Raw genomic sequence first — 27,037 nt, 5'->3', positions numbered from 1 at the left:
AACCAAAGCCTCCATTTCCCGCTGGATGGTCTCTGCCATCAAGGAAGCTACGAGGGCCAGCATAGACACCTTCCAGGGAACGTGCATGCCCACGCGATCATGGCCAAGACAACGGCCATTGCCTTTCAGCGCCATGTCCCCTGGCAGGTCATAAGCAGGGCGTCCACATGGGCCACCCCATCCACTTTCTGCAGGCATTACTGTTTGGATACCGGCTCCAGGTCAGATGCGGCTTTCAGACAGGCGCTTCTCCAGAACCTGTTTGCTTAAGGAGGGTCTCCTCTCCACCCTGGAGCTACATTCAGTTGGAATCGCCCATGCAGTATGGAGGAAATTGGACGGGACGTAAGAGTAATTATAACTTGCTCACCTTAGTGACTAACGTACTCTTAGTCCATAGTCCCCTTTCCTCCATACGTCCCACCATCCTCCCCCTAATAATCTGGTGTCAGTAGGCGATGGTAAATCTATTATCGACACGTCTTTGGGGACTGAGGTGTAGCGCCGCAGGGCAGAGTCAGGGCAGCGCATGCTCCCAGGGCCACGCCTCCCTGTGCCCCTAAATTTAGAGGGCAAAAATATTTTTTCTGGTGAAAGGTTCCATCTCCTGTCCCTCGCGAGGGACGCCAATGCAGTATGGAGGAAAGAGGACTATGGACTAAGAGTAGGTTAGTCACTATGGTGAGTAACTTATAATTTTTTTTCAATTTCTTTTTTTTTACCTAGATTTGGGAATACCTTTGTAGTGGGAGATTGTCAGTGTTCATAGCTTCCCTGAATGAGCGATGCAGGTTAACAGTGGCAGTGAATTACTTGGTGATGGGCGTGTGCTACCCTGGGCTACTTATTTCATAGTTAGTCATCTCTCATGTGGGCCGGCGGGCACGGTGAGAATATTGTGAGTGTTGCGTGGGTGCCAAAGCAAAAGCTGCTGGCTTGCCTGGAGTGCTTGTCCGGTGGAGTGTTGCTGAGCAATATGTGGTGGTGTCAGGTGAAAACGATGCGAGAGCTGCCGGCCCCTGAGTTGTGGTTTAAGTGGGGGCATTTATTAGTGGTGTATTCAAAGGGTGCAGTGGATTAGGAGAGTATTGGGAAGAGATAGGTTTTAAGGGCCTTCCTGAATTTCGAGTGGTTTTCCATGTTGCGAATGTGTAGTGGAAGGGAATTCCAGATGATTGGTGCTTGGACAGAGGAGGAGGAACCACCAAGTCTTATGGAGCTGTGCGTCGGGATCACTAGGCGAAATGCAGTGCGATATCTGAGGTTCCTGGAAGGTTGGTAGGTGACAATTTTGTTTCAGAGGAGTTCAGAGCCGGTGTTGTGCACTGCGCGATGGGTGATGCACATGGCTTGGAAGGTGAATCGTCGAGCAGTAGGGAGACAATGGAGGACTCTCAGGGTAGGGCTGATGTGTTCTCTGGCGGGCAGGTTAATGAGCAGCCGTGCTGCCGCATTTTGGATTCTTTGGAGTTTCCTTAGTTGGGATGCTGGGGCTTCTAGATGGAGGCAGTTTGCGTAGTCTAGGCGGGAAAGAATGATGGAATTTGTGGGTGCGAAACAATGGGGAAAATCCGCCTGAGGATGTGTAGGTGGAAGAAACAGGTTTTGGATACGCTGGTGGTGTGTTGGGTCAAATTTGCATCCAAAGTTTTTACCAACGTCAGAAGGTTCCGGTGCTTGTCTTAGTGAATTGGACCACCGGATTGGTTGGGGGCGGAGTAGGGGGGGGGTGGGGCGAGTGATGTTTTCCAGCAGACTAGGATTTCAGTTTTCCCAAGGTTGAGGATGAGCTGGTTGGTCGCCATCCAGTGATCAATGTCAGAGAGGCACGATGACCGGTCCGGGCTGCCAGAGCCTCCAGAATTTGGGATTTTTGGAGGATGATCTGATTATCGTCTGCATAGTTGTAGGTACGAGCAGATGATTGCGGGAAACGGTTGTATAGAGATGTTGAAAATTAGCGGTCACATGGACGCTCCTTGGGGGACACCTTTACAAACTTGACGTGATATGGATGTGAACTAGTTGAGGTGCATGATTTGCGACCGGTTAGAGATGGAGGAGATCAACGAAAGGGCTGTGCTTTTGATTCCTAGTGTTTGTAGTCTGACTAATAGAATCGACTGATCAATGGTATCGAAGGCTGCAGAAAGATCTAGGAGGATGAGGGCCGTGCAGCAGTCTGTGTCGGCTGTTTTTTTAGGTCGTCCCAGATGCAGACTAGGGAGGATTCTGGTCCTCTGAGTGGTCTGAAACCTGATTGCGCTGGGTCTGGGAGGTTGTTGGCTTCATCAAATTGGCCAAGCTGTTTGTAAGCCGCGTGGTCAATCAGGTTTGCGGTGAAACACGTATTGGAGATAGGTCGGTAGTTTTGGGGGAGGAGTGGGTCAAGAGTCGGTTTTTTGAGAATGGGTTTGGTGTAGGATGTCTTTAGGGCTTTCAGGAAGGATCCTGATGTGAGTGAGTGATTAAGGATTGTGCGTGTGACGTTACCTGCACAGGTGGTTTTAGTATTTCTTTTTGGCATTCAGGGTGTGCACAGGTCTTCCGTGGAGCCTGACGGGCAGCTGACTGCTACCAGCGAGAGGAATTCTTGGAGTGTGATGGAAGAGAAAGAGTCAAAGGAAGATTGTGATTGTGGGGGGGGGGGGGGCTTTGGGTGGGGCGCTGCGGGTGACTGGGTGGTGGCGGTAGGATTTTTAGTTTGGCGATGATGGGGTTGTCTTTTGTTGGCAGCATTGTAGAAGTGGAGCGAGAGGGTGTCGCATAAGGCTTGGCAGCTTGGAATGGACAGGCGAGAGCATGAGGGAGATTTGAATTCTGCTATAATAATAATAATAATAATAATAATAATTGGTATTTATATAGTGCTACGAACCCTCAGGTATCTGAGCGCTGCTTATTATTACCCACGGTGTGTGGTGCTCATTTATCGACCTCGCAAGGATGAAAGGCTGAGTTTGGCCCCACCGGGATTCGAACCTGCGTTAGCAAGCTCTGCACGCATGTCAAAGCGAGTGCTCTACTCGCTGTGATTTTATGTAGTTCCTTATTTGGATTGCAAGCATTTTGGATTTGGTTCCCATAGAATGATTTCTTGCTTTTTCTGTTTTATGATCTGTAAATTTTGGTTGACCTCGCTAGGGTGGTTTTGTTTTGGGCTAAAGGGTCGGCTCTCCAGACCTGTTCCAGACGGTTCTTGAGAGATTTGAGAGGTTTGTGATTGGGGGATGAACCAATTCGGTGTTGGTCCAAATCTCTGTGAGGTATGTTTTGACAGGGTGAGGGGTTTGAGGGCATTGGTAAGCCAGAGGTCAAAGGAGTCTTTTGCTGGGGGTCCTTTCGCGAGGAAGAGTGAGTTGCGGAGTGGGAGTTCAGGATTTCGGGTGATTACCACTTTGTTCCATAGTGGTGGAGGATGTGTGGGGTATTGACCGCTGAGCACAGTTTTGAGTGGTATGGTGAAACAGAGTGCTGAGTGATCCGTCCATGACGGGGAGTCCAGGAGCTGGGTAGACATGTTTTCGGTGCTGAATGTTGTGTCGAGGATGTGGCCTCTCATCTGGGTGGGATTGGACGTGTGGTGTTTCAGATTGAGTAGATCAAGACTCTGTGAAAGCCCTGGTCATAGGGTTTGATGAGGAGTCGAACCATATGTTGAAGTCTCCAAGGATCGTGAGGGTTGGGTGTAGGCTGAGGTTGGCAACCAGTGATTCACAGAATGTATCTGGGAAGTATTTGTTATAACTGGGGGGGGTCTGTAGATGAGTAGGAAGCTGTGTGAGGCGGATGGGGCGATTTGGAGTTTTAACAGGAGGGATTCGTAGTCTGTGGTGCCGGTGGAGGTGTCCTTGGTTATTAGCTTTAATTGGTCGTTGTGTAATATTGCGAGCCCTCTCCCCTTCTTGATCTGTTCCTGGCGGTGAGAATGTAACCAGGTGGGAAGGTCTTGTGCGCAAGGGGTTCGTCGTCATCCGAGAACCAGGTCTCAATGAATAGGATATCTGGATTTTCTTGTGATGATGTCACAGATGTGGAGTTTGTAATGAACAATGGGTTGATCCTACTTTGCCTGGCAAATAGCAAGCATCTCAAAAGACCTGTCCATCCCACCTGGTGTGTAACCTGGTCCGCAAATCATAGCGGGTGTAGAGTGAGCTAGTGCAACAGAACTCTGAAAGCCAAAGGTCTCTTTAAATTGTGTATTGGTCAAAATGGTTAGCTTGAAACACTTGTTGACTCTAGAATGAAGAGTTCTTTTAGGCAACCTTGAGCATTAAGGATGAGTTGATAAGAATCGGGCGGCTGGACGGGGGTGGGGGGTGGGTTCTGTGAGGTTTCCTCAATTGTTTTAACTAAATTTCATTTCACCCTTGCACTTCCCCTCAACTGCATCGCCGTTTCTATAGGCCTAACCCAAATCTACCACCCATTTTTTTTGCAGTAAGAAAAATTGTAAAAGTGCAGCAAAATGTCATTCAACTAAATGGTTAGTGAAAAAGTGGGTCCTGCATAAGGACAGATTTACATCTAGAATTTCAGAAGGGCTAATGCCTAACTGCGGGGTGAGGGGATAAATACTTGCTTCCAGGTAGTGCGCTTCATTACAAGTAGAGCTGCTCAGCAACTCGTTTGACATTTGTTATGTTAATAGGCCTTTATAGTGCACAAACACTGTAGTAGTTTCCCTGCCAGGAGTATCCAGACCGTAGTGTGCTGGAGGAAAGAAAACTAGTAAGAGCAAGATAAGACTGGAAACAGAGGAAACTGATGATACAAAGCAATGGAGGGAGGGAAGCTGTGGGGGGCTGGTGGATGTTTTGCAGTAGCATGGATGCATATCAGCCATGTTAAGTGGAGCACAGTTCTGCAGGGAGCATATGTCCTTTTTTGTAATGATAGCAGCATTGCATTGTACTTCCAAGGGTGATTTGGAAAACTGTAAAATACACATTGTATTGTTGGATACAAGGAGCATGCTCGGGCAATCCTGGAAGTTTGGTGGCTTATTTGACCAGTCATCTCTCATACCCCAGGTAAAAATCCAGAATGTTAATTCTGGAACTGCAAAGCCTAAACAAGTCTTGTAAAAATTAGTCTGTGTATAAAGGTGAACGTTGTTGGTAACAGAAGGGGAACGGGGTAGACACATTAATACAGTAACATTTGAAAAAACCTGGCACCTTGATTAAAAAAGGTTAAGTGTTGATTGTGGTCATTTTATGCGAGACCTTTTGTCTGGGAGTAGGCTATTGAAGTATAATACATACCATATTAAAGTGAGAAAATATACTATGAGCTTCCTATGCAGACTGTATGAAACACGGATGTGGATGTACAGCAAACAGGCTAGATAAGGGCTGGAGGTCTGTCTGGCACCCTTTCCGTTTAAATTATGATGCAAGTATATCTTTGGCTTTGGGGTGGTCCGGTTTTTAAGCCTTCCACAACACTAGGGTGTCATTAGGAGCATGGATGTGTTGAAACCATGCACAAAGGAGTATGCACACTTTGCTTGTTTCCTAGACCGCTAACCGCCATGTTCCATAGACTGGAAGGCTACCAGGGACTTTGGGCACATTTGGTGTGGGTGAACATTTTTGGGCTGGGCTTTCTATGAGGTTTCGGGCCTGCTAGGAACTTCATGGACGTGCTTATAGTGCTGTTTCAGGCAAGATTCCTCTTGGGCCGAGGCTTGTTTTTGACAGTACACTATAGGATGTTTCTACGCAGTCCCTACTGCTCTGTTTTGGTAGCACTAAATCACCAGTTCAATAGCACTGCCCCACATTCCTTTGAAATAAGAGATTGTAAGCTGATTGGGTCAGATATAGGGATATAAGGATAGATGTGATTAGTAGATTTAGATTTTGTTGGAAAATAAAGTGCCAGATAAATCTTCTGCCACAACAACCTTTAGATATGCTTAAATGAAAGTAAGGGATCTTATCAGAGGCTGGCCCTTTCTCCAGCTTGGGGTCTAGCATGGATTCACATGCTTATGAATATTCGAGACTGGGAATCCTTGGTAAAAAGAAAAACATTTTCATTTTCACTTACAAACTGTATTTCTCCTCTAAACCAATCACTGTGCTCTGGGTCATACTGCCCCATCCAATGACAGTCCTCTCCCTAAGCCCCTCTTCTGGCAGCCATCTTCAGATTTATGCTGCACGCTTCAGTGTTTGGATTCCCCGCGTTTGCTCTGCAAGCTACTTCTATGTTTTTTCGTGTTTTTCGCAGAAAAATGTTCTATTTTTGTTCCGAAAGAGCCTATGTGCTCTTCTCTCCATCTGCCGACAGTGTGTATTCGGTGACGTACAGCGCCCCTTAAGGGCGAAGATCGTCGAAATTTCCAGAAGGCCATCTGGCCTACATCGCGCCTTCCGACCATGATGGAGGAGAAGGAAGGAAGGTCCCCCTTCAAGTCCTGCACCAAGTACGGGCTTCGAAATGTGTTTGTGGAAGATAAGCACCTGCAATGCCTCTACTGCCTGCATCCGGACCACAAGGAAGGAGATTGCGAGATATGCAGCAGCTTCTCCAAGAAGACAACAAGGGACAGGCACAGTAGACTGGCGGCGTGGCTGAATGCCAAAGCCTCTACCCGTGGTCCAAGCAGGGTCATGCCTCACCCAAGGCTGGTCGGTCCGAGGAGCGGGCTTCTAAGTCCTGTGAGGGTGCCTCATCCGTGGGGTCCATGATAAGGCCAAGCAGCGCAAGTCCGGATCCACCAGGGTCGCCGCATAAGCGTGTCCCGATCGACATCACCTTCCGCCCCCATTGCCAGCCGGCAATCAAGCTCCTCCTCGAAGAGAAAGTCGTGCACCCTGGCTAAACTGCGAAGAAGCCAGAGAAGCCGCGGATGGAGGAGAAGACCGAGCTGCCCAAGAAATCTCAGGCTGCACAGGATAAGTCTTCGTCAATGATAGAGCTGGTGGCGGCTGCTCTCTGGAAAGCTAGAGGGGCTGACCCTGAGAAGGTATCCCCCACAGTGCAAAAGGCATCCCTCCCTCTGAGGCGTGAGGCCACCGTGGTGGCTTTGACAAGGTGTGCCAGCATGCCAGAGAAGGGGATACCGCCTCTGAACCCGGTTCCAGACCCTCAGGGTGGAAAGGGGGGGGGGGGGCAAGGAGACCCCCAGATCAGTCTCAGACCGTGGCCTAAGCCATGGAAATTCCATCCACGGACGAGGGCCTGGAGTGCCTACACACGGTACACAAGGATGTGGAAGAGGAGGATGACTACAACTGCCACGCCGGTGTGGGGCCTCGTTTTCTGATCACGCCAGTTCCGCCGAGGACGGATATGGCCACGACGACTATCTCGTTGGAGCGGGCAGCGGATCCCGCAGCCTAGGGTGTCCCCACTGGACGAGGTGGGGGACGTTCCATTCCATGATCGCCAGCGTCTCCGAGGTGTTCCAGCTTGTGCCTGAAGAAACCAGGAAGGAGGGTTTCCTGTACCTGAGGCGCGAGGCCAAGAGGAAGACAATCATGGTGGTGCCCCTCCTGGACGGTGTGTGGGAGGAGGGCCTGGCCCTCTTGAAGAACTCTTGCACAGCTACAGCCAAGCGGGGTAGGCTGGAGAAGTAGTACCGGGTGCCTGAGGTCGCAACCATCTCCGGATTCAGTGATTTCGGTGGCCATGAGGAAACAGTCATCTAACCCGTCCTCGTCGTCTTCAGTCCCTCCAGACAGAGAGGGTAAGAAGATGGACACCATGGGGAGTAAGGTGACTTGCACCGCCGTGTCCACCATCAAGGCGGCCAACGCACTGGTGATCCTAGCCAGGTATGACAGGGAGCTGTGTTACAAGCTGGGTTCGATTCTGGAGTGCCTCCCAGATGACAAGAGGGTAAATGGAGGATGGAGGTGATCGCCCTCTTCCAGGAGGGAGACTTAGCGTCGGATCACGCTATCATAGTGGCGCTGGACGTTGCCGACATAGGGTTTCGTAAGATGGGAAACAGTGTCTGCCTTTGTCGCCAAAGCTGGAAGGCGGCCACAAATTTCTTCCAGGAGGTCCAAACAAAGGTACTGGACATGCCTTTCGACGGAGATCACCTTTTCGGGAAGGTCGTCTACGAGTCCCTACACGCCATCAAGGCGGAGATGAAGATGGCCCGTTTCCAGACCACCCTCCAGCAGCAACGCTCTTCCTTTCGCTCCTCCAGAGGAAAGTCAGGCAGGTCTTCGAAAGGTTTCTACGATTTCTACTCCTCGTACCATCAGCCTTCCAGATCCACGACCCGGGAAGCCACCAGAGGCCGTTCCCAGGCCTGCGGTGGAGCAGGACAGCGTTGCAGTCGCCAGCAGGGCATGGCGCCTAAGCAAGCCTGAACTGGCCAAGTCGCTGGGCCCTCACCTGTGCACCCCGATGGGAGGCCAGCTGATGAGGTTAGTCAGCGAGTGGGAAATGATCACCATCAACAGATGGGTGCTGTACACACTCGGCCAAGAACATACCCTAGAAGTTCAGCACAGGTGTCTACGGATCCCTCCGGTGGCCCGTCAGGAGCTGCACATCCCTCAGCTCTTGGAAAATATACGTGCCATGCTACAAAAAGGGGCGATAGAGCTGGTTCCCCAGTGACTCCAGGGCTCCGGAGTCTATTCCAGATACTTCTTGGTAAGAAAGAAGATGAGGGGGGCTGGCAGCCCATTCTAGACCTGCAGCGTCTGAACAAGTCTCTCAAGTCTTTGAAATTCAGGATGCAGCACGTGCTCGGCCAACTGGAAACAGGGGACTTTTTGACGTTGCTGGACCAGGAGGATGCCTACTTCCACATCCCCATTCACAGGAAACTCGGGATGTTTCTACGCTTCGTAGTGCAGGGGCAGTATTACCAGTTCAAAGCCCTACCCTTTGGCTTGAAGTCCACCCCCAGAGTGTTCACAAAGTGCCTGGCACCAGTAGCGGCCCATCTGCGTCTATGGGGGATTCACGTATACTCGTACCTCGACGACAGGCACATTCAGGCCCACTCGTAAGAGTTGGCGGACAAGCACACGGAGGCTGCCGTCTGATTGCAAGGCATAAAATAAGCAGTGCCGCATAGCAATTTGCTATGCAATTCTGTTGATTTGCTAATTAAACTGACACTTGTTTAGCACAGCTTGCTATTTAAATTTCCCTTTTCAATAAAAGCACATCTCACCGTGCATTCCTCTCTTGCCCTCAGGGGTCTCGCCAACCTCCTTTCTCTGTTCACTGCAAGTTCAAATGGGCTAATGGCGAGAGAATGCAACAGTAATAATATCCTACACTCTTAAAAGTGCCATAAAACAAGTATCAGTAACACAGATGTTGGCTCTGAGTACTAATGGTGATAAATACCACTTTCATGGGTGTACAGCGCTGTGCTTGGGTCTAGCTGGCTTGGGGTTATTAGCAGCCCTGCCCTCCCCGAGAGTGGTATTTAACGCTGTATTGAAAATCACAGGCAAGAGCCACCTTGTCCACCTGAAGTTGACAATTACCCTGCCTGCCGCAACACCATACTACATACTTAGTCTCAGGCTATGACTTTGCTTTAACATTGCGAACCTTTTGATTTATGAAACATTCAAACTTCTTCTTACATAGCAAATGATGGACCAAGCGTGTGGATCATACTATATACAGACACCACCCTGTGCAACACTGACTGCAGCAGCTGCACAGAGCCTTGCACTGAAAACTTGTTTTCAGAGCCTTTTTATCCTACCAATTTATTTGTGTGTAAAATGTAAAGGTTATCTGCATGAATGTACACACTCATCTCAATATTTGTCTCACTTCAGCAGTACACAAAAATGCTGTCTTGTTGCTCATTTTATGTCTTGGGTACAAATAACTTCTGGTGACATAAAAAATATGAGTACAAAATAGCTAATCAAATATGTATGTTTGCTAATCAAGAAATTAATTAGCAAACTTTGCTAATCCATTTTATGCCTTGGATTGGTATTCTCAATCAATTATCCAAAGTCCTGCTTGACACCATCGCAGAACGCGCTGTTCCTGGGAGCCAGACTCTATGCAGTGTCCTGCCTAGCATCTCCCTCGGAGGAGAGGGTAGCGGCCAAACAGGGGAAGGTGCAGTGGCTGTTGTCCGGCCACGGTACGGCCCATCAAGTCATTGCTCCGCATGATGTCGTCCTGCATCTCCCTCATCCGGCTCTGCAGGTTACAGATGCAACCTCTTCGCTGGGTACAAATGTCCGGAAACTTGACAGACAAGATCACTCTGGACGACAAGTTCCGTCTGGTGATAAGGGGGTGAGGTGTCCGTTCCAGCATCGCCCGGGGGACAGGGTTTCAGAACCCTCCATTCCAAGAAACTGTCACCACGGTCGCTTCCCTGGAAGGCTAGCGCACCCACACCGGATCTCCATTTCAACATCCTGGAGCTACAGGCAGTGTTCTGGGTCCTCAAGTCATTTCTTCCGTCTCTGAAGGGCAAGGTTGTGAGGATCTTCACGGACAACACCACCACCACAATATTCTGCATCAGGAAACCAGGGGGAACTTGATACTCGTGCTATGCAGGGAAGCGCAAGACTTATGGCGTTGGGCTGTCGGACAAGAAATGTTCCTTGTCCCTCTCAACCTAGCGGGAGTCGAGAACACCATCGCAAATTCCCTTAGCAGAGAATAGCGCTCCTGCCATGAGTGGGAACTTTGCCAGGACCCAGTGGACCAAATCTTCGCCATGTGGGGCAGGCCCCAGATCGATCTGTTTGCGACGGTGGCGAACTAAAGTACCAGATGTTAGCCAGCAGATTCCATCAACTGAGGAGCCTGAGGGAGGCATGCTCCTTCCTGTGGGAAGGGATGTTTCTGTACGCATTTCCACTGTTGCCTCTCCTGCTATGAGTCATCAATACACACAAGACAGTGTCAGTGCAGGATGATACTCATCACCCTGGCATGGCAGAGGCAGATTTGGTATCCAGACCTTCTCAGCCTGTCAGTGTGGACTCCGCTCAAGCTACCAGTGGTCCTGGATCTTCTTGTTAGAGGAGGAGGCACAACACAGGATCGCTCGACCAGAGGGCTTGTTCCTGCAGCCTTAGAGTTTAAAGGGTATGAGTTGCCTGCGGACTGCAGGGATGTCCTCACAAAGGCCAGGGCATCGTCAACTTTGAAGTGCTACGGTCACAAGTAGAAGCGCTTCGCTAAGTGGTGCCGGTCGCAGAAGATTACCCCTCTGAGGATCACGGCCCTGCAGATTCTTCCATATTTGCTATTCTTGCCCAAGGCCAGACTGGTGCACGCCTTGCTGATGGTACATCTGGCGGCTATCTCCCGCTACACCAGGTCTCCAGGAATATCTTCACTTTGGTCTCATCGACTCGTCAAAGAATTCCTCAAAGAACATTTTTTACATTAATTCTCGCCGATGATGGCTCCTGCCCCGGGCTGGGAACTCAACGTGGTGCTGACGAGTCTCATGGGGGCCCCCTTCAAGCCTATGGATCAGGCCCCTCTCAAGTTCCTCTCGTGGAAAACGGCATTCATTGTGGCCTTCACCTCTGCCGGGAGAGTGGGTGAGATACAGGCCCTATCCTGCAAGCAGCCATAACTGATGTTCCTCGAATCGAGGGTGGTGGTGCAGAGGCACTCCTCTTTCATGCCGAAGGTTCCGTCGTAATTTCACCTCGACGAACCTTTGACATTGTCAGTTTTTTACCCGAAACCTTTGTCACCGGTTGAAAGGGCCTTGCACTCGCTGGACTTTGCTCATACCCTGAAGTTCTACATGGCACGCACTTAGGGTTTCCCAAAAACATCACAGCTGTTTGTGAACTTTGGTCCGCTGAACCATGGGAAGGCCTTGTCGAAGGCTTCCATCTCAAGGTGGCTTCCCTGCTGCATCATGCACTGTCATCGGTTGGTGAACTGACCGATGCCCGGCCATCTGAGAACCCACTCCACCGGAGCGATAGCTGCAATGACTGTGTTCCTAGCTGGTGTGCCCCTGCTAGACATCTGCAGGGCTGCTACTTAGAGTCACACCATCACAAGGTTCTACTGCGTCGACCGGTATTCCAGGGAGGAGTCCAGAGTCGGCTTCGCAACCTGTTCGCTTGAGGGTGAGTCTGTTCCAGAGGTAAGAGTTAATTGCTTCTGTTGAGCCTTGGCCACCTCCTCTGGTTGTTTAATGTTGTACTGCTATGTATTCGTTATTCATGAGCATGTGAATCCATGTCAGACCCCATGCTGGAAAAGGAACAAGTTACTTAACTGTAACTATTGTTTTCCACCATGGGTCTGGCATGGATTCACATGCACACCCTCCCGCCGTCCCCTCTGTGGCTCTTCTTGGTCATACTGCCACTTTACATGCTACCATATCTGAAGATGGCTGCCAGAGGAGGGGCTTGGGAAGAGTATTGTCATTGGATGGGGCAGTATTACCCATAGGACAGTGGTTGCTTTAGAGGAGAAATACAGTTTGTAAGTGAAAGTGAAACTGTTTTTCTTTTTTACCCAGGATTCGCAGCTTGACTACATGGAATATTCATGAGCATGTGAATCCATGCCAGACCCATGCTGGAGAACAATACTTACAGGTAAGTAACTTGTTCTTTATCTCTCATTGTGTATATTGTAGGTCTTGCTTTGCAAACCAGTTGAAGCCACTTCCTTCTGACCCACACTCTGGTCTTATCTGGCTCTCTGTACTAACCTATCCTAAATTGGTTGGTGCCATTACTGATGTGGAATCTGACAAGGAAGTAATTAAGTCCGTTTATAACTCCTATTCTTCTATACCATTGTGAATTATGTGATTTATGCAGATGTGATTCAAATTAGGCAGCACAAGTTGGTTTTCAGTTTGTGTTTTGTTAAATGCGGTAGAGGCCTTGTCCTTGGTTTTGTATTATATAGTATTAATTGCTAACTTGTTTGGCTATGCGTATCAGTTTATGGCTCAGCTTAGCAATTGCATACAAGAATATGTCAAGATTTTACGAAGACATGAAATTGTCATTTTAAAATATTTGATAGCATAAAGAAAATCAAAAGTGCACACCCTTTAGTTATAATTGATGCAAGATGAAGAAAAACTCCTTTTATCAAAGTACAGATTTACTGTAGCCTTCTGTTACAAATAATGGCTGTATCCTTTTTACTCACTTGTTTTATTGCATTCATTGGATGTTTTTTTCCCAAAATGTATGAATAGTGTCATTTATGCAGACTATCCAAATGCTTTCAGAATAGTTTTAGATTTCAAATTAATTTTGAAGTTTACTGTGACCTGGAACAGCATACCAATATATTTACTACTTCCCAATACCTCTGGTTTCCTGCTGGATAGACTCCTGAATCAAGTTGCACTCCATCTATATATCTGGCCTCTGCAGACCCCAGGCCCTATCCCAGGCGTCGGCAACTGGTGGCCCTTCAGATGTTTAGGACTACGACACCCAGGATCCCTCACCATTAACTATGCTGGATAATACTGATGCGAGTTGTAGCCTAAAACGTCTCGAGAGCCAACGGTTGCAGACCCTTGCCCTATCTGAAGGGCATCTTCTTGTGCTTTTCTGCACGTTTTCCACACGCACTCCTTCTTGGGATGAGGGCCAGAGCAGACACCCATTTGGCTACTTACTACTTCTGTGCTACTAGTCCTACACTCTCTCGATCCACATTAACCCAACAACTCTCTGACTCAGCACAGGGAAGTGGGAGGAAGGAGGATAGTATGAGCACTGGAGTATAAGGGATATCAAGAATGAAGAGCACGGAGACAGTTTCCCATTTCCTCCTCAAGCTTTGAATGTGCCCATTGGCCTAACACTAAATCTCTCTCTCATCCTAAGCAAAACCCAACTTCGTCTACACTAGCACCCTACAATCGCCCTTCATACATAGCACACATCTTTTATTTATCCCTTGCAGTATTCCATCATTAGGATAGCACAGCAAGTACCCACTCTTGCACAGCACCACCTTCAGACGTGCACCGCTGAACAACAAGTGAGTTTTCTTCCCATGATTGCGCTCACAGATGCCGGAAAGACGCTTTCCCGCATAAAGCAACTGTACTCTCCTGGGATCTTTCACTACAACTCGTACATTACCACACATTTCTCAATATGTTGATGCTAACAGCCACCCGGCGGTCTTCCTACCCCACGGACCACCTCACCTGCATCTCATGCCCCTACAACAGCCCCTCCAAATTGTAGGAGTTGCACTATATAGGACGAAGTGGAATTACATCTAAATGTTAGACAGTTTTGGGAGCATGCCCATTGTTTCGAATATGCATCTGTAAGCAGTGTTAATTGGTTGCTGCACTGTTCTATTCATTAGTCGGATGTTCAGATTCTCCTTATAACATTTCAGTAGTAAATGAATTGTGCAATTCAGTTTCACGCCATATACTGTGAAACCACACACATTCCAAATTCACAGTGTGACAATATTAGCAGCTCAACTACAGATTGTGGATCCAATCCAAGCAATAGTTGTAGAAGGAATCCATTTGCTTTATCACTTTAGAAACATCTGAAACTTTCCTCCATCTGTACAACCGAAGTCTTATCAATGTTGTTGCAGTTTCAAATACTTGTTTGTTATACTAGTCTGAGCTGCTTGCCAAACATTATAAATACATTTAGACAGTGTTATGGAGAATTCTCTGTTAAGGCTAATTTCCCAAACCTAGTGAGTCCCCCAGCAACTTTGCTGGATTTTTGGGGTTTATTTTTTCCTCCTGCTAAGAATGAGACTCTTTTTTTTCTCCCACTCTTAGACATGGTTTGAGATATCCTTTGACTTTGTAATGTGTTTAATGGGATATGGGGTCTTTTACTCCATAGGGTTTCATGTATTTTTGGTAAGTGTGTTACACAGCACCCTCAGTGCAGTAACACAGGGGTGTCACAGTGACCCCCAAACAGACTCCATACCCTGGGACTGACTACTGTCTCCCAGGGCATGTAAAGTCACCATTGACTTTACTAGTCTTAAATTGTGAACAGAACCAGTACAAACCATCCTATTGTGGAAGTACTGGTAGGGGTAATTAGATTGCCCCTGGGTCTGTTTTTCGAGGGGGCACTGTGCAGTCCCCCCTCGTCGAGTTTCTGGCTGGTGGCAGTGGTTACCACGCAAAATATTCCACCGGAATATTTCCTATGGAATTTTCACATTCATTTTAAACGCACCACTTTTTGGTGCAATGTTAAAGATACCGCCGGGGGTTATTTATTTAATATTTATTCCCCGGTTGGGTCTTTTTGCCAGGACTCGTTTTAAAATGGCGTTTGTGTTCGCCTCTGTAACACCAACCCAAGCCGAGCCCTTTGTTCCACTTTTTGGCGGGCTTCTCCACAGACGCCTCCAAAAGGGGTGCCCCTCTGTCCGGGTCTACAGGATGTGTGGGAGGGGGGGTTTAGGCACCCTGGACTGAGTTGCCTCGGCAACTCAAGTCACACTCTTGTGTGATTGGGCTCACCACTTAGCATGTTTGAGTGACAGCTAGGACTGATGAATGGGGGTTTTCTGCATAAAAGCAGGGCTTTGGGGACTGGAACTTGAGAAGTCGCCACAGGACCAATGAATCCGAAGAGGGAGAAGCTGAGCCGACCTGCAACAACGACACCACCGGTGGAGCCCTGCTGAACCGTCTCACCACTTCCCAACGACAGAGAAGATCTTCATCCCGGAGTCTTCTTCCTATGATCTGGTGGGGATAACCAGTTTGCCCTCTTTTCGGCTTCCTGGATCGTCTCGTGGTCGAATCGCCCGTGCCAAGCACCCCGGAGGCCCGATAGCCACGCTTCACCACTACCACGAATAAAAGGGTAGTACCTTTTAACCGGGAAACTCCGCGGCTGGTTTCTTCCCTGGCAGTGCAACGATCTCCAGCTCTCCTCCACTTCGAGATCTCCTCTTCCCCTGGACGAAGCACTGACTTGCACCCACTGCCAGGAACAACTGCCCCTGCTGGAGCTTTCTCACCATTTCAGGTACTTTGTCCCGTCTGATTTCCCTTGCAACGGACTGTTCAAGGTGTCCCGTAAATCCTTGACTTTCTATCCTGGGGTGACTTGGGACCTACTAACTAACTTTTCCTGACTTGAGCCAACCCTTTTTGAACTCTTTGCAAATACTCTTTAAAAGTACTATTCAACTGTGTGATCTTGGACACATTTCGCCTTGCTCTCACCAAGAGTGGGTCTGGCCTAAGACTTTCTTGCTCCTCAGTAGACTCTGCCTTTTCTGACTTGCTCTGGTTCTCCTAAAGTGTTGGTATTGTGTATGTTCCTAATTCTGCCTTTTTTCGCTTCCCTTTTTCATTAACTTATTGGAGTGCCATCTTAGGTTAAGCGCTCACCTCTGTCTGAAAATAAGTGGTGTTTTAACTAAGACTTGTTCAATAAGTGATCAGGGATGTATATATATTAATAGTGACTGTGGTTGAACTTGCTTGCCATATTAGTGTTAGTGTATTCTACAAAGTTTTTTTTTAATAATTATATACTTTTATATCCAAGCTCTGGTCAGTGTTTGCTTGTGCTACTGTATTTTGGTACCTATCTTGTATACTCTATTTACTGTCTAAACTCTTCTTGAGAGAAGTCTGGCTGGTCAGCCACAGCTACCAGGTAAATCTGGGTGGTACAGACGGCTACCAATTGGGTTTACTGCCAACGCCTGTAGTCCTAAGCCTTTTGCAGTGGTCCCTAAGGGAACTGCCCAGGTTTCTGCCTAACAGACGGCTTATTAGATATGCCACAAATCTTTATTTGGTAATAAACTTAAATGTCTGAAGCCACATTTCCTAGAGCTGGGATATATATTTTTAAATTTACTTTGGTTGCCTTTTTTGAATACAGATTGATAAAAAGATGTGTGTTGACTTTTTTTTTAACTGATGTGATTTTGTTATACAGAACAAAGGACAACGCAGCAGGGACAGGTCTATTTTTTACATACCCAGACTGGTGTAAGCACTTGGCATGATCCAAGAGTACCTAGGTAAGACTATTTGTGTTACGTTTTTCACATCTGGCCATTTTTCATTTGGTATCTGAAAATGCATACTATGCCGATATTGTTATTTAAACGGTTGACAGTTGGGGCAGGCACATTTGCATTTGGTCTTAATGTGTGATTCTCCTCTGTGCTCTTTTGTAATCTCTCATTGATTCTTGAAAATGTATTAATTGAATAAGATATTTCCCCCAGTTACAAATGTGATTCAGAACAAATGTGTTTTTACAATAGAATATGTATGTAGTAGTGAGTTATCAATAAGACGATGTTCCAAATAATGTTTAAAAACCTCTTCTATCACTGTTTGTTGCATTTGTCCAGCCTGTGGCCATCTGCAAAGGCAAATCCTTGAATAATCTCGGAACACTTTGCACAGTGGTAGGGACGTTAAGAGATATACAAAGTTTGTAAATGGATGTTACACAACACTATTTTTAGATATGATGTTCATCTATGGCAGGACCATATTTGGACACTTGTTTTTTGCAGGAATAGTGGCTTTTAATGGCACCCTTTAGCATGCAACACTACTCTGTCTATATTTCAATTGCAAGGGTTCTCATCTGAGCCTCCTGTTTTTCTTTTTTCTTTCATAAAGTCGTCTTTTTCAGAACATCATTTGTTTTTGCTGTAAGAAAGTGATTTATGGTGTGTTTATTGACCGACTTTAGCAAGGCATTTACTGTCTTGGTAAACCCTGACATCTTAAGTAAAGAAATGGATTACCTATGGCTGAAGCATTCCACAATTCAGTTCTTTCTGTGAAAAAGTTAAACCATGCTGCAATTCTTCCTAGTTATTATACAGTGCTTTGGGACCTAATTGGCGTACTTCTTGTATAGAATATTTCGGTAGGCTGTATTGTGCTTCCGGAAAATGTGCTGAACTGTCAAACGTGGGTAGATGGAGACCCTAAATAATTTGTAGCAAATTACCTGACATTCTCATTCCCTGACATATTTGTTTGCAATGCAGAAATATTGAAAGGTGCGCTAAATAGTACTTAAAGTGGGAGGGCAGAGGTAATGAAATACAGACAGTGATGCTTTGAGTACAATCTCTTTGTCTTATGTCAATATGACATTACCCATTTAGAACCACTCTTTATTTTTATGGATATTTGCATTTGTTCCCATTCAACCCAGATAGCCTATCTCGGGAGTCTACACATTTTAACAATATGCCTATAGCATTATTGCCTCTAATTACGTGTTTCTCTTTAGCTGCAGCGGAATTAACCACATTGCCTTTTGAGAATATAACCTTTTACTTGTATGGGTCACTGATGGAGGATACTGGTCATAATGGGTAATGGTACCCCATTATGACTGAGTATGGATATACTGTTTTTTATGTGTAGTATGTCCAAGCACACTTCCAGATAAGGTCCCACGACTAGATTTGTTACCTGTTGTCTTAGTTTTGTTAAGAAACCCACAGACTTGGCTGTCTGCACGTCCTGCCATCCATTTTACTAACATACTAACACATGTCAGCATTCACCAACATCCAGTAACTGGTACCAAAGCATGTAGGAAGCCTTCCACTGTTGGGGTGGTGGGGTGGGGGTTAAAGTTGAGAAACAGTGGCTGCAAATCCGTAAAATAAAATCTTGGTTGTAGTCCCAAACGTTGAATTGATGCACTTTTATTCAGGTTGACCTGCAGTCAGCGAACTATATGTGAAAGCTCAATACCCATATGCACTTGCTGCTGAGCAGTGGTAGCCATCAATGTGCACAAATGTCACCTACATGATTTAAGAGAATCTGTTTGGATTGTCACTATGTTGGGTATTGGTGAGCACTGCAAAACTCTTTCTGCTCTGTCTACTCTAATAGGAGTTCCTCTATAGATGCCTGATTGGCCAAAAGAATTGCAGGTATCTGTTATATTAGTGTTTAATACACAGATGTCCTGTTCGGAACCATCTTAAAAGGTACCTTCTAAGATGATTCCGAACAGGACATCTGTGTATTGGACACTGCAATTCTTTTGGCCATTCAGCCATCTATAGAGGAACTCCGATCACAGTAGAGCGATCAATTGACAAATAGCAGAATTACCATTACGATTGGGATAAATCACCATACACAACAGTACTGGAACGCTTCTTTCAGTGATCAGGCCTTGAAAAAGACATTACGTTGAAATGCGTGTCGGCTGGCTGAATCAATAATAAAACAAGATTAAAAATATAATCCATCAACTCACCATGGATAATTGTTGCTATATTTGATTTTTGGCAAAGCGAAAGCGCAGCGTGCAAGTCTGTAATACTATTGTCATTCTACCCCAGTACAAACCACTCACTAGGTTCCCACACTATTGTTGGCTACGAGCACAAAATCTCATTCCCTCTGCACCACCTTTGACATAGGCCCAGAGAGCATACACCTTAATCTGCATCCGTTATCTACATCACAGCACTGTAAGGCCTGCATGTATCTGAACCCCAGCCTCTCTTCCCTGTTGCAGAGTTTTTCTAGGCTACCCAGGAAGCGGTGTGGCCATGCAATGTGCTATATTGTTGCAGTTTCACTGATATTTGGCAAGCCCTCTGATACCATAATTCACCATAGCCCTCTGAATTCCTAAGTGCATTAGTGGGGGTCTTCACTACAAGCCCGTAGTCTTCACCCATGTGGGGTTTGATCCACTATGAGCACAGAATAGCTTCAGTTGGACTTGGATTTTTGACTCAAACTATCTTCAGCAAGATGGTCTGTGGTAAATTGCTTCACCTGCGCTCCACTATAACCATCTGAACACCCTCCTTTGGATCTGGGCTCCCTTAAAGTTTCCCTTCATTGCATCTGTGCACAGTCCCTTTTGGCAGGCAAACACTGATATGGCAGGTGGTACCGACTGTTGGTTCTCTAGGAGACCTCCATTACACGGCCAGCTCATCTAAAGCTCTCAGGTTTCCTGTGTCCATGTGTGACCAGGCCATACAGTACAGTATTTGCATTGAATTCTGGGAAGTGTAGTTTTCCTAAATTCAAAATAGGTAAAGTTCCAGAATCCAAAGGGAAGAAAGGACTGGATGACCTTCTCTCTCACGGCCATGGTGTGGGAAGAGCAGTGCAATGAGGCACATGTTGGGCATGATGAAACTAACCTTCCTGAGTCATCCATACTGGCACCTTATACTTGGGGACATAGTCACATTCTGTGACCCAAACTTGGTGACTTAGAGGTGCGTCTGAACATTTGTAAGGATCTTATGGGACTGCTATTGGGCCTCTCATCTCCTCTGTCCCCTCCTAAGGGCTGTTTATTTCTGGTGGGGTAGGCCTGGGGGGCACAAATATGGAGGTGATGCATCTGCCTCAGTAAGTGCAACTGGGTCCTTTTCTCTCCTCTACCCCACTCTCTACTTGAGTCATCGCCAAGGGCTCTAGCCTCTCGCTGTGGCTTTTCAACATTTACCTTGCCCACTTGATCTCCTACTTCTCTCCTCATTTCCAGTGTTATTTAATAAATGTATTTATTGTGTGATAACACTTGCATAAAAACCACAAAACACTAAGTCATTCAACATCAAATATTGCTTAATAAATACCATTTTAAAACAGTGAGACACAAGCAATTTTAGTAGATTCATCACATTAATTAACAATCTGTCATTGGGACTAACTAGTAACTTCCACCAGGAAGATATTTAAATAGGATTTAACAATGTCCTCTCTTTGAATAGTTAGAGCCGGACATTCCACAATTAGATGTTTCAAAGTTTCACAGTCAATTCTACAGCAATCACACAGACGTTCAGTGGATGAAATAAACGGCGGCCACCTAGGACATAGTTGGTTGGAAGTAAGTTTAATTTTATACGTAGCCAGAAGTTTCTCTATGATCTTGAAGCGTGTTTTATCATGTATTTCTGGGGAGAATTGAATGATTTAATGTCAAGAGAAAAGTGCTCAAATAGCTTGTAAACCAGAAATGTTCCCTGTTTGCAATCCAGTCATTTTCAAATAATAACTTCTTAATCTTACCTGGATTACGCTCCAATTCATCCAACGGTACTGCTCTTTCATTAACAATGGTCAGAACAGAATTCACCCAGACCTTAAGCGCCGAACAGTTGTCTGGATTGTAAAGTGTATTCAATTGAATAAGAGTCGAGGGTGACGGAACCATGATGGATCTTAAGATGATAATTCTTCTCTAGTGGACCTTGGTGTCTAAAGATGTGATACCCAGTATATGCTTAAGTGCCGAGAACGGGATAACACCTGGAAGGCTCTGAAATAGTTTCCAAATAAGACTCAATCTTAGCCCAATCCAAGCCCAGCTCCCGGACCTCCGCCCTGTATGTTATTTTTGGTACTAGGACCCTGGTTGTACATTTTGAAAGCTGGCATTAATGAAAAAAGTCCATATTTTCTGTCCAGCACTCAGTTGTGCAGCCATTGAGATAGCATTTCCAGTGTTATGCTGACGACACACAGCTCTCTTTTACACTTCCCTCCTCTCATTCCCGATTGTCTTACTGCTAACTGCTATTCAGGCATGGTGGGCTGCTAACGATCTCTGCCTTAATGCCAAAGACTGAGACAATTCTCATTGGGACTCCTGCCCCCTCCTTCTCTCCTACCCTTTGGCTGCCCTTCTTGGGCTCCCCTCCCCTCGACTCCTCTCTCCTTCGTCTCGTCCCCTTTCCTCCATACTGCATGGGCGTCCCTTCCAAGGGACAGGAGACAGAACCTTTCACCAGAAAAAACATTCTTCCCCTTTAGATTTAGAGGCGCGTGGTTGCACAGCCCTGGGAGCATGCGCTGCCCTGACTACAGTGCAACGCCTCAGTCCCCTTTTCCGCGTTGACGGGAACAGGCCAAATTCACCAGCACTCCTGGGTTTGGCTTCGGCCATGTAATTCCACACGCGGATACTTCTTCTGTCTTTTATCATACAGGTACTCGGTCCTCTAGCGTCACGCTCCTCCCTGGCGCATGTTGACTTCCACAGGGTTCAGCAGGTACCCGCCTGCGACGGGCTCTTCCCAACTTCAGACCCCCACCTCTCTGCCTATGTTGCCTTGGCCCAGACCACAGTTGGCAAGCTTGTACAGCGAGGTCTCTGATGAACAGACTAGTCAGGTGGAGGGAGCTCTTCCAGAAGTCGCCTCCCGAGGAGCTCAAGGACTTCGTGAAACATCGATCCAGGCCCAAGGTAGGGCCTCTTTTTTCCATCGCACAGCACAAGGGAGACTCCTCCCAAGGACTCGCCGTGTGTGAGGGACCGCTCAGGTCCTCATACCAGTACGTGCACTGAGGCTGCTTCAGCTACAGGCTGTGGGATCCTAGTATCCTCCCGGTGACGGTGTTGAGGGCCACAAGGTTCTTGTACCGGGTCTTCACCCGAGGGGCTCCTCCCTTGTACCGGCATTATGTCCTAGAGGCCACGCCCTAGTACCAGCAATACATCCGAGGGAGCGCCTAAACGCAGCTCTACTGGCCCCCGGGCCGAGGGGGTGTCACCTACCGGGTCTAGGCCCAAGGAGCAGGGTAGGCTTTGTGATCCACACTCAAAAGTCTTGGAGGAGGCTGGGCCCAGCGAGCCGAGCAACATGATGCAGGCATGTGGCAGGCAGCTTGACAAATTGGCCACTGTGCCAGACCTCAGCACCCGTCCAATGCCATTCCCGGAGTTTGGCAAGGAACTGGTGTCAAGATGGGACTGGCCTCAACCAGGTACGTGGCTTACAGCCTATCCTTCATTTGCGCAGGGCAGTTTCCTGCTGTGTCCGTATGGGCAGGGTATGCAGCGGCTCTAGCAGCCTCCCGTTACTGTCTATTTTCCCTACCACTCCTCCGGCCTGTGAAGACAGGTTCTTTGAGAGCTTCCTCGGGCTCATGAAGTCCCTGCGGATGGGGGGGGTTATCCTCAGGGATGCCATCAGGGACATGCTCCCTCCAATGCTTCCAGCACCTCAGGCTCCTCCGCCGGCACCCTGGCCCGGTGCAGCCTCTGCCTTCGGCCCCTCAGCCGATTCCATACCAGCCTCCTCCACAGCCTCCGGTCCCGGTACCCCAGCCGCCGGCTCCCGCTACTCCCTCAACTCCCCCACCGATGCAGGACCCTCCTGATCCTCAGGACACGGATGAGGAGGAGAACCCTGACATACCCTTGTCAGCCAGGGCCTTCCATGAATGTCTGGCAGGGCTGGCTGAGTACCTGGGCCTGCCTCAACCTGAGGTCGATCAACCGGCAGAGGGGGTCCTCGCTAAAGTCCTCATGTGGTGCCCCTCTGCCAAAACGGGAATTTAACAGCAGACCGATGTAGTCTCCCTGGCCAAAAAGGGTTGGCTCAAGCCCCATTCTGCACAGCCAGTCAGTCCACGCCTAGATGCCAAGTACATGCAGATGGAGGGGGATACACTCTTGCTATCGGCCCATCCTCAGCCACACTCCTCTGTGATTGCTGCAGCAATACTCACTATACTCCAAGCCTCAGTCGTCCCCCGCTTCCTCCTCTGCGATTCTGCTAGGCAAGGAGGAGAAGATCTTGGAGACTTAAGGGAAGAAGCTGTATTCCAACATGTCCTTGCATCTTCGTCAGGCCAATGCCGATGCCATGCTGGCTGCCGTCAACCAGAGGTTATGGTGGGAAATTGCGGACTTCCTCACAGAACTCACCACTCAGAGTCAATCACGTTTCAAGGTGGAACTGGCTGAAGCTAAACTGGTGGCGCAGGACTTCATGGAGTCCACCGTGGCCCATATTGACACCTCTGGCCGTGCCATTTGTATCAGAAGGAGGACAGCCTGGCAACTTGCAACGAAATTCTACCCGGACATCCAGGAACACATCTTAGATCCTCCGTTCGAAGGGGATGACCTCTTCCACTACACAATGGACGAGGAGCTGGACAAAAAGAAAAACAGCTCACAAACGGCCAAGTCTTTATCCATCTTAACGAAGACCACGCCCAAATGGTACACCCAGTCACAGCAGCGCTCCGCAAGGGGCGTACATACGGAGGGTTCTGTGGCTTCCAGGAACAGAGGTCCAGGCAGCCGGACCGCTCGCTGACTCCAAATCGGCACAAGCAACAGAAAGGGGGGGGGGGCTTTATTCAGTCCTCATACTCTGCAACAGCCTCTGAGGGAAAGAAGGCATGACACGCCCCTTCGGGTCCACGTGTCTCCAATGGGGGGAAGGCATGCACTCCATGCACATTTCTGGCACCAGAATTTCACGGACCCCTGAATCCTCTCTGTAGTATCCACGGGGTACCGCCTACCCATCCCAACCTCTCCTCCCCTGCACTCCCTCAAGTTGGGACAGCAACTCTTCTGGTGGAGATCCACTCGCTCGTAGAGAGCCGGGCTGTGGAGGAAGTCCCAGCCTCCCAGCGAGGCTTGGGCTTTTACTCCAGGATTTTCACCATTCAGAAAAAAAAACAGGCGGGCATAAGAGTTGCGCTGGACCTTACCACCCTCAACCTCTCCTTAACTCTACAAAAATTCAAGATGGTTACGCCAGCTTTTATAGCTAAGACATTGTGCAAGGGAGACTGGATATACTCCCTGGATCTGAACGACGCGTGCCTTCACGTCCCGATTTGGCAGCCCCATCGTTCTTTCCTACGGTTCAGGATCATGGACTACCATTTTCAATAGAAGGTCCTTCCTTTCGGCCTCAACTCGGCCCCCAGGGTCTTTACCAGATTCACAAATACTGTGGCTGCCCTCCTCAAAGCGCAGGACCTCCACATCTACCCATACTTCGACGACTGGCTCGTCAGGGCTACATCTCCGGAAGCGATTCACCACTCTTCCCATGTCCTTATGAACACACTGCACGATCTGGGCTTTTCGGTCAATCTCAAGAAGTGGCAGCTGCTGCCCACGCAGACTGACATTCTTGTTCCTCATCTGGGACACGTGCTCTGAGAAGGTGTTTCCATCGGAGGACAAGATTGCAGCCATCAGGAGGGCCACAACTCCCTTCCTCAGCAGAGTGGTGACCTCGGCCTGGTGGTAACAGCATCTCCTGGGTCTCTTGGCTGCGGTCCTGATAGCCGTCCCACAGACGAGACTGAGGATGAGGAGGATTCAGCTGCACTTTGCGGCTTCATGGAACCAGGAGCGGGGCTCCCAATCCTTAGATGATCAACGTTCCTCCATCTCGCCGCCCAGACCTCACATGGTGTTCCAGGCACTGCAACCTGCGGAGAGGCAAGCGCTTACGGCCTCCCATCCCGCAGGTCACCATCACCACAGGCTCCTCGCTCGAGGGCTGGGGAGCCACCCTGAACGATCTCTCGGTCCACAGCACCTGGACCCGACAGGAGCAAGAATACCACATCAGTTGGTTGGAGCTGAACGCCATCTGGCTAGCGCTCCGAGCATTCCTTCCACGTCTCAGGGGCAAGGTTGTCCTCATCCAGACAGACAACTCGACCAGCATGTACTATGTCAACAAGCAGGGAGGCACCAGATCCCCTCAACTGTGCAGACTGGAAATTAGCATGTGGGATTCGGATCTGGAAAATGACATCTACCCCACGGCAGTCCACCTTCTGGGAGAATCCAACCTGGAGGCGGACAGTCTCGGCAGGTTGGGAGCGGACAATTACGAGTGGCAGCTAAACGACCTTGTTAGTCAGGAGATCTTCAACAGATGGGTTCTCCACCAGGTACCTGACACAACAAGAAGTGCTCTCAGTTAGCCTCCTGGCAGGGACAGGACCCCGGCTCCATGGGCGACGCATTTCGGATTCAGTGGAACGGCATTACCGTGTACGCCTTCCCGCCCACTCCGCTGATTAACAGAGTGATTTGCAAGATCAAGGAGTCTCGCCAGCTCAATATCATCCTAATAGCTCCCTGGTGGCCGGCCAGGCCATGGTTCTCAGCGCTGCTCAGTCTCTTGGAGATGCCTCCGATTCACCTTCCGACGGGCCGAGCACATCTTCTGGCACAGCAGGGGCGCATGGTTATCCACCCCGCGCCACAGAAACTAGCCCTCACAGCGTGGTTCCATAGCAGGTAACGCTAAGGCACCTCAGCCTCTCACAGGCTAATCTGCAAATCATACAGGGCGCAAGGAGCAAGGCTACCAGAACCCAGTACAAAAGTAAATAGACCAGGTTCTGCCACTGGGCAGGATCCAAGGAAATCGACCCTCTGGCATGTACTCTAGATGACGTGCTCCCCTCCCGGCGCACCTCGCCAACTTGGGTGTGCAGGTGAACACATGCCGCACTTACCTCGCAGCCATCAGGGCTTACAGGAATTCGGAGGAGGGGGTCTTCTCCTCCTCCAATCCGATTGTCAAGCAACATTTGTCAGGGCTTGCGTGGGATCTGAATGTAGTCTTGGGCGCCCTGGCGCACAGATCGTTTGAGCCAATGGCATCCGCGGACATCAGGCTGGTCACCATTAAGACGGCTTTACTGGTCGGCCTCACCTAGGCTTGCAGAGTCAATGAAATCCAGGTGCTGGTTGCCTCAGAACCATATGCTACCTTTCACAAGGACAAAGTAGTCCTGCAGACAGGCCCACCATTTTTGCCTAAGGTGCCTTCTGCTTTTCATTTGAACGAGGAAATAGTCCTTCCTACGTTTTCTGCCAATCCTAACGACGAAGCAGAGAGAGTTCTGCACTGCCTGGATATCAGGTGTGCCCTGAAATTCTATCTAGACAGGACCAAGGGCTTCCGCAAATCAGACGCCCTTTTTGTCACTTTCTGAGGTGCAACACCAGCTTATCAGGCCTCCAAGGCCTCCATATCCCGCTGTATGGTCTCGGCCATCAAAAAAGCATACGAGGGCCAGCACAAGCCGTTTCCGTGCTGACATGCACGCCCAAGCAGTCAGGGCCAAGGCAACGGCCATCGCATTCCAGCGCCATGTCCTTTGGTAAGTTATACGCCGGGCGGCCACTTGGGCCACTCCCTCGGCTTTTTGCAAGCATTACTGTTTGGATGCCGGCTCTAGATCAGATGCAGTTTTTTCGTACAGGCGGTTCTCGGGAACCTATTTGCTTAAGGAGGGTCTCCTCTCCACCCTGTCGCT

General features: G+C 48.5%; 1 protein-coding gene across 1 annotated transcript in view; it reads left to right on the top strand.

Annotated features, from left to right (window-relative positions):
• SMURF2 (SMAD specific E3 ubiquitin protein ligase 2) overlaps window positions 1–27,037 on the top strand; it is a 1,271,870-nt gene that overhangs the window by 597,105 nt on the left and 647,728 nt on the right. The window contains exon 9 of the mRNA XM_069655016.1: window positions 16,905–16,989. Within this exon, the coding sequence (XP_069511117.1) occupies window positions 16,905–16,989 (85 nt within the window). The remainder of the gene's footprint in view (window positions 1–16,904; window positions 16,990–27,037) is intronic.

The sequence above is a fragment of the Ambystoma mexicanum genome, chromosome 3q, assembly GCF_040938575.1.
Source record: "Ambystoma mexicanum isolate Mex_15411 chromosome 3q, UKY_AmexF1_1, whole genome shotgun sequence".
Classification (NCBI taxonomy): Eukaryota; Metazoa; Chordata; class Amphibia; order Caudata; family Ambystomatidae; genus Ambystoma; species Ambystoma mexicanum.
The sequence above is the reverse complement of the archived record's forward strand: the minus strand, read 5'-3'. Positions and strand labels throughout refer to the sequence as shown.